Raw genomic sequence first — 12,146 nt, forward strand, 5'->3', positions numbered from 1 at the left:
TGGAATAAAGGCCCTTCTGGGGAATCCAGTCCATAAATGGATTCTGATAGAGGTAGCTGGAAGAGGACCTCACAGCAAAGACTAAAGAATGGAATCCGTCTGTTGACAGCAGGCAGATCTTTTTATTTTGCAATATATGATTTACTTTTCCAAGTACTCTTGAATACATTGCTTCATTCTGATCCTCAAAATTCTGTGATATGGGTAGAATAAGTATAAGCAGCCCCGATGTCAAACAGGGTAAGCCGAAGCTCTGAGAGGTCAGTCTCAAGCTCCCCTGGCTAGGTAGTGATGGAGTCAGGAGCAAAGTCAGCTGCTTTCTCCAAGACAGAGGTGGAAAGGAAGGAGACTCTGTAGTGGGGACCTCACCGCAGATCTTTTCCTTTTCTAATAACCCAGACAGTGAAGAAAGATTTGGGATCAATTTAGAGGCTAACTGAGCAGGTCAAGGCAGAGGAGACCAGGAGCAGGAAGTAGGAAGCGAGGAGGGAAACAGGTGGACGTTTGCATGGACACTTCCTGTTCACAAACTTCTTATGCTCCTCATTTCATTAACAGCAGCAGCGGAATTTCATGGACAATTGGCGTTGAGCACTAACTGGGAGGTAATGAGAGAGGGAGGATGCGGGTAAAGGCTGTTTGAATTTAAATTCTTTTCCTTTGGGGGGATGGGGGGCAGATTTTTTTAAAGGCAATTTTAGTGCTGGAAAAAGTTCCCAGCAAACAGCAGTCCTCTGTAAGCAGTGTTAGGAGTAATGCCTTACCCTCAGCACACTGTGTTCTTCTACCCACCAAATCCTGGTGGTTGTCCTGAGTGAGGGATGCTGAGGGACTGGGTGTCTGACCCTGGGCAGATTCAGTCCCTCAGACTTGGAGAAACACACTGGTAGATGGTAGAAATGTGTCTACCATCAGCCATGAGCTAGAATGAGTTTCTCTGCAATAGTTATGGCAGAATCACCATGAAAAAAACTCTGTATGGACCTGGGCAGAGATGAGGATGACCTAGAAATAGAAAACTAGACTTCTGTTTTAGGAGTGTGCGATCTATTTGACAAGCGATACACACACACACACACACACACACACACACACACACACACAGAGCCATGAAACATTCAAGGGGAGAAGGATAGGGGATAATGTAAGTCTGAAGTTAGAGGAGAGAGGACAGAGTCATGGGGTGATCAGGTGGTAAGGGGGGCGGGGAGGAAGGCTGTTCTTTGAGCCAGGTCCTTAGACAGGGACCTACAGATTGGTGAAACAGAAGAAGACTGTGCCAACTAGAAACAGAGGCTTAGATGGAAGTGAACCCCTTCCTGAGCAGGATGGTAGGCAGGCTGGCTTGGCTAGATTGAAGGTTCTGTAATAGAAAGCAATGAGAAATGAAGAAAGTTAAATATAAGGGGAGGGAAACTTTGTGGAAGGCTTGAATTCTAATCTTAGGATTCAGGTTATGAGGCCACAGGAACTGCCATAAGATAGGATAATCAGTACAGAATTGGCTACTGAGGAGAATGAACCAGAAGTTGATTAGTTACCCAAGTGCAAGGTGATCAGGGCTCTTCTATCTGGAGAGATGGCTGTGGGCACAGATGGGGACCTAAGGGGCCATCAGGACTCTGATGGCTAATTTTGTGTGTCAACTTGGCTGGGCCACAGATATTTGTTCAAACATTATTCTTGATGTTTCTGTGAAGGTATCTCTTAGATGTTTAAAGTCTTTAAACCAGTAGACTTTGAGTAAAACAGATTGTCCTCCAGAATGTGAGTGAGCTTCATCCAATCATTTGAAGGCCCTAACAGAAAAAGACCAACCTCTCCAGAAGAAGAGAAAATCCAGCCAGCAGACCGCCTATGAACACAAACTGCAATTCTTTCCTGAGTCTCTAGCCTGCCAGAATACTCTACAGATTATGGATTTGCCAAGCCTCCACAATCATGTGAGTGTTATAGGCTGAATCGTGTCCCCCCAGAATTCGTATGTTGAAGTCCTAACCCCCAATACTTCACAGTGGGACTGTATTTAGAAACGGGGCCTTTAAAGAAGTAGTTAGGGTTACATGAGTTCATTAGGGTGGGCCCTGGTCCAGTGTGACTAGTGTCCATAGAAGAAGAGGAAATTTGGACACATATGTATCAAGAAAAGAACCACAGGAAGAAGGCAGCTATCTACAAGCCAGGGAGAGAGGCCTCAGAAGAAATCAGCCTTACCAACACCTTGATCTTGGACTTCCAGCCTTCAGAACTTTGAGAAAATCAATCTCTGTTTAAGCCACCCAGTCTGTGTTATTTTGTTATGGCAGCCAGAGCAGACTAATACAAGGATAGCAGATTATAATAAACTCCTTGAACCCAAGGGCCATGCATTAAGCCTATCTCCCAGCTCAGTGCCTTACACATGGTGCATGTTGATGAAATGTTGTGCTAGATCTGGATCCCCTCCAATAGGAATGCACTGCTGAGAAGGCACAGGGGAAGATATACTCACCTGGGATTAAGGGAACAAGAGCTCCAGGATATAGATAAGGTGGGAACTTTGTGTTCTGGTTGGAACAAGGTTCCTCAGGGATCAAGTCAAGTGAAGAACTATCTGAAACGGACTTATTTTGTACTCTCTGGTGTGCCTAACACGAGGCCTAGGACTTAACATTCAATGCAAGTTTTGTTGAACGACTGACTGAATAAGTGACCAAGACAAGACTGGGAGATGGAGTGCTCTTACACCTTTTAAAAAACCCTTTAAACACACATGTATGCTTGCATGTGCTAGAAATTTTCTGAAAGAGGTTGCTAACGGTGGTTACTTCCGGGGAGTGGACTGGGTAAGAGGGCAGGATTACTTTTCACTGGATACCTCGTACTGTTTATGCATTTTCATCATGAATGCATTACTTCTGGGTCATTCAATAGCTAATTCGATGATGTGCATCCCTGGGCTGAATGAAAAGAGGCAACGGGGGCTGGAGAACTTTTTACCCCATCATTTGTCCCCTTCCAATATCCCCACAAAAACTTTTCAGCCTTCCCCAAGTGCCATGCAAACACATTGATGGAGACCAGCAAACTTGGGTCTTCATAAGCCACTCCACAGCACCCAGAGGGAACACAGGGTGATGGTGTAGAACCCCAGCACAACAAGATAGCTTTGGAAGAGCAATCGGTCAAAGCATTCCAGGAGGGCCAGCCACTCAGCCTCCTGTCGGTCCACCTGGTCCTGGGTCTGGAAGTAGCTGCTGATTGATTGAAGCTGGGACCAGACTTCCCTCAGGGTCCATGGCTGGGCCTGGTGCTCCTGACAGATGGGGGGCTTTCCATGAGAGGAAGACACTCTAGGTGAGCCAGGGGCTACCAAGGCTCCCCCCGCCTTCCCATTGAAGCCGATGACCTCAACATTCAAGAAAGGTGGTGGGCAAAACTGGGCAGTGGGTTAGTTAGGATTGGGGACCCTCTCTTTACCTGCTGAGGGGAGGCAAGACTGCGCTGAAGGAACCCCTGGAGAACACAGCAAGTAGGGTGTTGTGTAAGTAGGGTGTCGAGGCTACATCTATCTGGGAGATTTTTCTGAGCTAGCAGCCAGCCCACATTGACTTAGAGCTTTAGGGGCTGGAATGGTTCTTTTTTTTTTTAATTGAGGTATAATTGACATATTATATTAGTTTCAAGCATACAACATAATGATTCAATGTTTGTATATATTGTGAAATGCTCACCACAATAAGTCTAGGTAATATCCATCACCACACAGTTAAAATTTTTGTTCTTGTGATGAGAACTTTTGGAATGTACTCTCTTGGCAACTTTCAAGGATACAGTGAAAATGTGGACTGCTTCATGACTTTGCATGTCATCCTTGCACAGGGGCCATGCTAACCTCTGTATCATTCCAGTGTTAGTATATGTGTTGCCAAAGGGAACACTGGGATGATTTGTATACTTTTGCACATTAAGCGATCAGATCCCAAATGTATACAAACTATTTGTGTGTGTGTGCACACACGTGCACATGCACGCACTCTGCTATTCTGGAGTCAATGGCTCCAAACTGGAAAATAAAACAAGCTAAGGGGACTGAGGCCCTGATCCCTAGGCTGACACGTGGCTTTCTGGGAAGCCAGCAGGAGATGGTCTTCAGTCTCCAGGGAGGTAATGTAATATGCAGGGCGAGGTTAAGAAGCAGGTGTTTCCATTTTTTTATACAGCTAACTCAAGACGGCCTGGTGCTCCACCCATGGGAACTAAGGCTGAGGGTGATAAAGCAGAACCAGGCAGGGACCTCAAGGCTTCTCACAAACCTGTTACCCCAGTGAGCTGGGCCCAGGGATCCATTCTAGGCCCTTCCACATCGGTGTCCCCTCGAAGGCACAAGAAGGTCCACTCCCGCCGGCTGCACTGCTCATCATGGAGGAATTTGACCAACAGGATGGACTTGGATAAGCTGAGGACCAAGAAGGCCATGCAGACCATGAAGAAGAGCCCTGAGGGAAGGAGCCAGAGGAGGTGGAGTTAGCAAGGGTCTCTGGGCCTCTTCCTTCCCCATCTGAAAGGCAACATCAGATCTTGGACAGAAGTAATGCAAGACAGGTACCTAGCGACCCCAGAGCTGCTTACCAATTAGAGGGGTGGTCACTGCGCTCTTCGGCACCTCATCAGACATGTTAACCCTGAAGACGGTGTAGCCCACCAGCACGCTGGTCTTGAACACAATCCTGGCGTGGCAGGTGGGTGGGAGATAGAAGCTCCCCAGGTCCACGAGCATTAGGAAGATGCTGGGAATCAGCAGGCTCACAACATAGACCAGTGGGCGCCTGCGAGTCACCTGGACAGGGATGAGGAATCTGTTGACAAGAGGGTCTAAGCCAATGGACAAATGTTTGGCCAAACCCCTAGCCAAGAACACTTTCTGCCATCCCAACATTTCTGCAAAATATGAGAAGTCTATGTAGTTTAGAATAGGAGATTATCTTGCGGTTTAGAAAATAGAAAAAAATCCTTTAAGCTTTTACATAGAACTAATATTAATATTATTAATCATTATAAGAAGAAGCTACCATTTATTTAGCACTTGCTCTATGCCAGGCACTGGAATGAGTGTTTCATATGATTTGTCTTATTTAATCCTCACAACAACTCTGAGGGCTGCTCTGAGGGCTGGGTATTATTATTATTTTTTTTAACGATTTTATTGGAGTATAATTGCTTTACAATGCTGTGTTAGTTTCTGCTTTTTAACGAAGTGAATCAGTTATACATATACATATATCCCCATATCTCTTCCCTCTTGCATCTCCCTCCCTCCCACCCTCCCTATCCCACCCTTCTAGCTGGTCACATAGCACCGAGCTGATCTCCCTGTGCTATGTGCCTGCTTCCCACTATCTATCTATTTTACATTTGGTACTGTATATATGTCCATATATACACTACCACTCTCTCACAGGGCTGGGTATTATTATTTCCATTTTACAAACCGGGAAACTAAGATTCCTAGAGATTAAATTGCTTGTCCAAATTCACATAACTGGTAAAGAGAAACTGTTTTAAAACCAGGTTTTACACCATAATCCTTCTTTTTAAACCATTTAGTTTGCAATATATTGTATTGGTTTTGCTTTAGTCTCTCTTCTTACCTGGAATGCAAACACTTTAGTACTTGTGTATCTGTCAGAGTCTGGTTAGGAACAAATAGCACAGTTAAACTGGGAAAGTAGAGGAGAGCTTGACAAAGTGTGGGCAGGACATAGAGAAAGCACAAGGAAGAGGACAGTGCCCCAGGGATTTGGGGGACTGCGTCAGCTGTTCCTACCCTTAGGCCTGAAGGACCAAAGACCGGGAATGTGGTTAGAACTTGAGGGGACAGAAAGCTGGTTGGACTTGTGGCTTCCTCTTAGGAGCACAGCCAGCTGGTGGAGACACCGTGGGGTGGGGAGAAATGGAGAGATAAATGCCCCACTCACTCTCCCCCTCCTTCCAATCTCCTGCCACTGTCTCCCCTGCCTGCTATTGGCCAAACATGACCAGGAGTCCCAACTCTACAGGCCGTAGACCAGCCTCCAGGAGCAAAAGTAGATGTGAGGTGGGGGCAACTGCAGATACCCAGCAGGACCTGCAGCACGGCTGGGCAGAGAGCTGCTGAGCAGGTTTTTTAGCTGGTAATTTAAGACTCATAAAATTACAATGATTGCTGTTGCCATTTTGTTATACCTAGCTTCTCTGGGATGGGAATAGGAGATGTCTGTAATTAACACAAAATCTATTCTCATCTTTCCTGGAGAGAAACTATGATATGACAGGGCTGTTTCCCCCATCAGACACTTACTGCTTTGCAATGACCGTTTGAGGGTGAAAATGGCATTTTTTAATCCTTCATGGGGCCAGAAATAATACCTATCTTACAGTGGGTATTCGATAAATGTTTACTGAACAAATGAATGTTCTGGGCCATGTTGCTGTTAGATTTGGAAAAAAATAATGTCTGAAATCTCCCATTTCTCTGATTCACCAAACAGCTGAATGATTTCTATGTGTCAGATAGTGTGCTAGACACTTTTTCACATAGGATGTGATTTATTCACTCTTCACTGTCAGTTTGTTGGGAGGTAATAGAGCATCCCCACTTTATAGATCTTTAAAAATAAAGCTCAGCCCCCTAAGTAAGCTGAGTAAGTGGCAGAGCTGGGATGTGCTCCCACATCTTCTGGTTCCAAGCCCTGTGCTCTTTCCCATACAGCCTACTCTTGGTCTCATCAGACCTCTGAGCTGAGTTCAGGGTCTTCTCTCTCACCTCTGCCTCCCTCTCTGGATGAGGATCACATAGACGGGAGCCAGGGCAGAGACCAGGGAAAGAGCAGAAGGTGGTGGGCGAAGAGTCTGGCTGGGTGAGACCAGATGTCACCTTGCTGGTGAGAGCAGGGCCTCCCCCGCCTTTGGGTCTGGAAGCATGTCCTGACTCAGTGGAGTTCTGCAGACCAGAGCCATTCAGTGGATTGTAGTCTGGTTATTGTCTTTCACATGAGACATAACTGGCTGCAAATATTTAAACCAGAGTGACACTCACTGCTTTGCAATCATTTGGTTAAAATACATTTTTACCCAAGTGCAGTCAACAAGGAAAACCATGACCTGTCATCAACCTGCACCTTTCTACTCCCTTCATTGTGCTGTGACAGACATCGCCGTGGTTAAGAGGTGCAGGGGGAAGGGAGTCAAGGGGCCAGAGTCCACAGGGGCTCTTGTGTTGTGAGCCCCACCTGGGCTGTTGGTGATCTGGCCATATGGGGAGATGGGGGCCACCAAGACTGCTGTCTCTGGAGGGTAGAAGTGGGAACAGCACCAGAGACTTCATGGTGGATATTACAGAAAGGAATAAGAATACCACCCTAAAGAAAAGTACCAGTAGGCATGTTGGTTAAGCAAAAAGAGCTCAGACTTAGAGTCAAAGGAACAGCAGAGTTTCCAAGCCTCTCAATTTGATGTGCTGGTTTAAGTGATTCTGGATGGTATCGAACCTCTCCATGCCTTGATTTTTCCCTTGCCAAGCATCTTGGGTACAATTGAGATTGGTTGTTGTACTCTTTAAATAAAGTTTCTGTGTAAATAGCACGTGCTGAGATGACTCTTCTCCACCCAGAGGCTGATGCAGAGAGTGAATGGAAATCTGGGACAGAACCAAAGACGGGCAGTGTGGCTCCTTAGGGTCCCTGGTTCCCAGGAAAGTGCAGTTTCACCAAACCTCATGCTCCCCAAGGTGCCACGGGAGAGGCGTGGCAAGAGCTAAGAGGCTGAGAGGCAGGCCAGCTTCATGCAGTCACAAGGAGCCCTGCACTGAGATGGGCCCATGCTTGGCTTTGTGCCATTTTGAGATTCTTAATAATTTTTAAACAAGGGGCCCTGCATTTTCACTTTGCAGGAGGCCCCACAAAGCATGTAGCCTGCCCTGTTGTGAGGATACTCCTCACTGACTATCAACAATAGGTGAAAGTAAACAGGTAGGTACAGGGGTGGACAATTAGCTTGGGCTGTGACATAAAGCAGAAAGCTCTATGTCTATGTTTGGCTTGTAAAATCGTAAAACTAGATAGACCCTCCAGAACTACCTTAGCCATTTTTCTGCCTTTTAGCAAGGATGTTCCAATTCCTAAGACAGGTCAAATAATTCCTACAGTTTTGGTTTTCTTCAAGCACAAAGGACCCACCTTTTCCTTTAAGTTGATCTGGGGGCAATGTTACCTATGGACTAGACTAATTTTCTCTACAAGCCCAATGCAGCCTAAAGAAACTCTGATTTTATCCCACAGTTTTCAGAAATGTTTTGTTTTCATGATCTCCTTTGATCCTCAAAGCCCTTTGTTCCCCCGATCAAGAAACATGAATTGAGCATGAACAGAGTATCAGGCACTATCCTAAATGATAGAGTTAGACCTGGTGACAGGACAGGTCTCTACTCTTGCCCCCCCAACCCCCAACCCACGTCTTATGGGATCACGAACCAGATTCTGATGGTTAGATATTTCACAAGTCTGCAGATCGAAGTTTGCCCCAGAATGGACCATACCAAGGGTCTATACTTGATTTGATGACAAGATTTGGGACTTTCTGAGTTTATGTTTAGGTGATATTCTGGTCTTAGAATCAGTACTGGAATGGGTTAAGACATTTGGGGATGTTGGGATAGGGCGTCTATATTTTGCACATGGGACAGACATGAATTTGGGGGAGTCAGAGGGTGGCAGATGGTACTGGGTTGAATAATGTCCCCCAAAATTCGTGTCCTTCCAGAAGCTCAGGATATGACCTTATTTGGAAATGGGATCATTGCAGATGAAATTAGTTAAGGTGAGGTCATATGGAGTAGGGTGGGCCCTTAACCCAATATGACTGATGTCCTTGTAAGAAGAAGAAAAAATGGATATCCTTTGTATCCATACAAAGGATAATGCCATGTAAAGATAGAGGCAGGCATTGGAGCAATATGTCTACAAGCCAAGGAAAGCCAAAGATTGCTAGCAACCACCAAAAGCTAAGGGAGAGGCATGGAGCAGTCTCTCCCTCAGAGTGCCCAGAAGGAACCAACACTGCCAACATCTTGATGTCAGATTTCTGACCTCCAGAACCGTGAGAGAAGAAATTTCTATTGTTTTAAAGTGGTACTTTGTTATAGCAACCCTTAGAAACTAATACAGGCGACTTGGCCAGTAACACACAGTGGAAGGATGCCACAGACTGGACTGGAATATTACTGCTTATCTTTAGTTGTGTGTCACCATCATATAGGATTAGGCACATAGTTTCTGGAGTCAAGTCCAGGCTCCACCAGTCACCCTATAACTTTGGTTAAGATATTTAACTTCTCTGCACCCCAATTCAAACACTTGTAAAAATGTGGATCCTTAGAGGCTACATCTCATGGAGATGTGAGGGTTACAGTATGACCTCTTAAAACAGTGCCTGATTTGGAGTCAGTGCTTGGTTTTGTGGTTACTGTTACCATGTCTCCCTGGGTAGATTTTGAGGCCCTTGATAGGAACCAAGAGTCTTGTTTTATTCATGCTTGTGTCCTCAGTGCTCAGCACTGAGCTTGGTGCATGATAAGAGCACAAAAGGTGTTCACTGAGCTGTATTAGAGTCTGTTAATAATGCTTCTTTTAGCTCCAGTAGGGTGGGAGAGTGGAGTGAGCCCAAAGGGGGGCTCTTGTCTTAAGGTCAGTGTTCTGAGGGTCACCTAGAGAGGTAGGTCATGTCAGGCAGTGACCCCTGTATGCCAGGGGACAGTATGTCACCAACTCAGTGAGACACCACTCTCTGCAGAACTGCCCCTACCTAGAGCCCATCATTTCTAATGGACTAAAGGAGCTGGTGCCTTTAAATTCCACAGAAGGGGAAGAAAAAGCACTTTGGTTTCAGTCCGTATTCTCCATTAGACACCCTTCAGGTGTTAGCAATATTATGCCACAATTTCATTATCCATTAAAGCCAGGTAATAATAAGTACACAAAGGTATTTGGAGCCTATTGATGTTAATGAAAGAGATCAATCTAATTCAGAATGTGTATGTGGAGAGCTCCTTGGAGATGGAATAGGCCCCAAGGTTAGCCTCTAATTGCCTTCTTGATGGTAGACCTCACCAGTACTCAATTTTGCATGACCATCTTTATAACATAGTTGGAATTTTGACGCCCAGACTCAAGCTTCATACAGAAGCCCATTTTCCTCCTCTCCCAAGCCCCTCCTAACATTCCCAATTCAGAAAGAATAGGAAAGTTGCGGCCATTTAAGTAAGATCCTTGCACAAGAATGAGAGTTTCTTGGATCTAGACCATGGGTCGGGTTGTATTAGCAGAAAGTCCGAGATTCCAGGGTTACTTGAGTGACCCTGGAAAGGTTTCTAGGGGTCTAAATTCTCTATCTATCTATCTATCTATCTATCTATCTATCTATCTATCTATGTGTGTGTTGTCTCTCTCCTCTCTTTCTCTCTCTCTCTGGAGTGACCTAATAGAGCTTAGAAGGATCTTCTATCAAGTTTCTGAGCTGCATTCAATGGATATCTCAACGAAATTAATCTACCCTACTCTAGAAAGGAAAATTATATCTGAAAATGAGGGTAAACAAGGCGCCTTTCTTTCCCAGATGCCCCTCTGCATTTTTCTAGGAGTCCCCTGTGGGCCTCCCAATTCTGACCGCATGAACATTTAGTCAGTGAGAGGACATCTGTGGTTGGGCTCACTTTAGTTCCCACAACGGTCCGCCCTTTTCTATCCAGCATGAGTTCTCAAATTTTATTTCTACTGCCTCTCACTTCTACCCTCATTCTTTAACAAACAAAAAAGAAACAAAACACTACCATATAGAAATCAAATGTTCATCCTGCTGTTTCTGGGAACCAGCACCTCTGACAATGTATTGGAGGAAACCTTCCCTCCTATGGCTGCTGGATGGGGTGCCAGTCTGCACACAGACATCCTGGTAGGCAGAGGTGCCTGTGCTCTGGGCCCCCTATGGAATGCAGCCTGACTCCAAAGTGTCAGCGGTGTCCTCTGATCAACAATACATATCCTGGAGCTGCAGACAGGATTGCACGTTAGCCGTAACTAATGGGGCATCCGGAGCCTTTGGTTCAGTATCAATGGCAGCATGTACATCAGGCCCAGGCTGATGACATACTTAGAATAGATCTTTGTTCCTCCTGCCTGCCCCACCTAGCCTGGACTTGGACATAGGAGGTGATTAGATCAAGAGGGAGCTGGCCCTTTGCTGTCAGGACCCTGGCAGCCCATTGTTGGCATGGAACTGGGCTCTGAATTTCACATTATTGGCTAAAGGTCGTTGAAGGACACCAGGGTGACTTGATTGCTAAATTCAGAGTAGGATGTCTGGCACAGAGTAGGAGAACATGAGCAGACACGGTGCACATAGTGGGAATAGGGAGTCAGGGAGGCTGAAAGAGGTCAAGGGGGACAAAGAACTGAACTGGAGAGTCATTCAATCTACTTTGTCTTCCAAAGTTGCAGGAATGCTCCTGAGTCTGGCTCCCTGCCTTACCAAACACGATCTGTGGCTCTTCTCAGGATTCTTTCCCTACTCTGTTCCCGAGGGCCAGGGTGGAAGCCAGCCTGCTAGATAACCAACCTTAACCCCCAGGGCAAAGGTCCCCAGGGAGAAGTTCCAAGAGCATGAAATCTCGCATTGATGTCCCCTCCAGCCCCACTCAATGTAAACACTGAATGGAAAAGAAGGGTGGCAGTGAAGACAACAAAGGAATGGGACCTTGGTCCCTGAGATCCAGGGAGGAGATCGTCTCCTCCCTTTAACAATCTTTTACACCTCTGTTCATCATATTTAACATGGAGCTAGGACATAGCAAACCTCTTGCCAGGACTTCCCTGGTGGCGTAGTGGTTAAGAATCTGCTTGCCAATGCAGGGGACATGGGTTTGAGCCCTGGTCCGGGAAGATCCCACATGCTGCGGAGCAACTAAGCCCGTGCACGAGCTACAACTACTGAGCCCATGTGCCACAACTACTGAAGCCCGCACACCTAGAGCCCGTGCTCTGCAACAAGAGAAGCCACCATGATGAGAAGCCCACGTGCAGCAACAAAGAGTAGCCTTCACTCGATGCAACTAGAGAAGAGCCTGCGCACAGCAA

At 46.0% G+C, this 12,146-nt stretch overlaps 1 protein-coding gene across 1 annotated transcript in view; it reads right to left on the minus strand.

Annotated features, from left to right (window-relative positions):
- Positions 1 to 3,076: 3,076 nt before the first annotated feature.
- Positions 3,077 to 12,146, minus strand: part of HTR3B (5-hydroxytryptamine receptor 3B) — a gene marked incomplete at both ends in the record, with an annotated part of 34,382 nt that continues 25,312 nt past the window's right edge. The window contains 3 exons of the mRNA XM_081239301.1: positions 3,077 to 3,295; positions 4,303 to 4,478; positions 4,612 to 4,819. Of these exons, the coding sequence (XP_081095427.1) occupies positions 3,077 to 3,295; positions 4,303 to 4,478; positions 4,612 to 4,819 (603 nt within the window). The remainder of the gene's footprint in view (positions 3,296 to 4,302; positions 4,479 to 4,611; positions 4,820 to 12,146) is intronic.

Source organism: Mesoplodon bidens (genome assembly GCF_964165515.1).
Source record: "Mesoplodon bidens genome assembly, chromosome: 7".
Lineage (NCBI taxonomy): Eukaryota > Metazoa > Chordata > Mammalia > Artiodactyla > Ziphiidae > Mesoplodon > Mesoplodon bidens.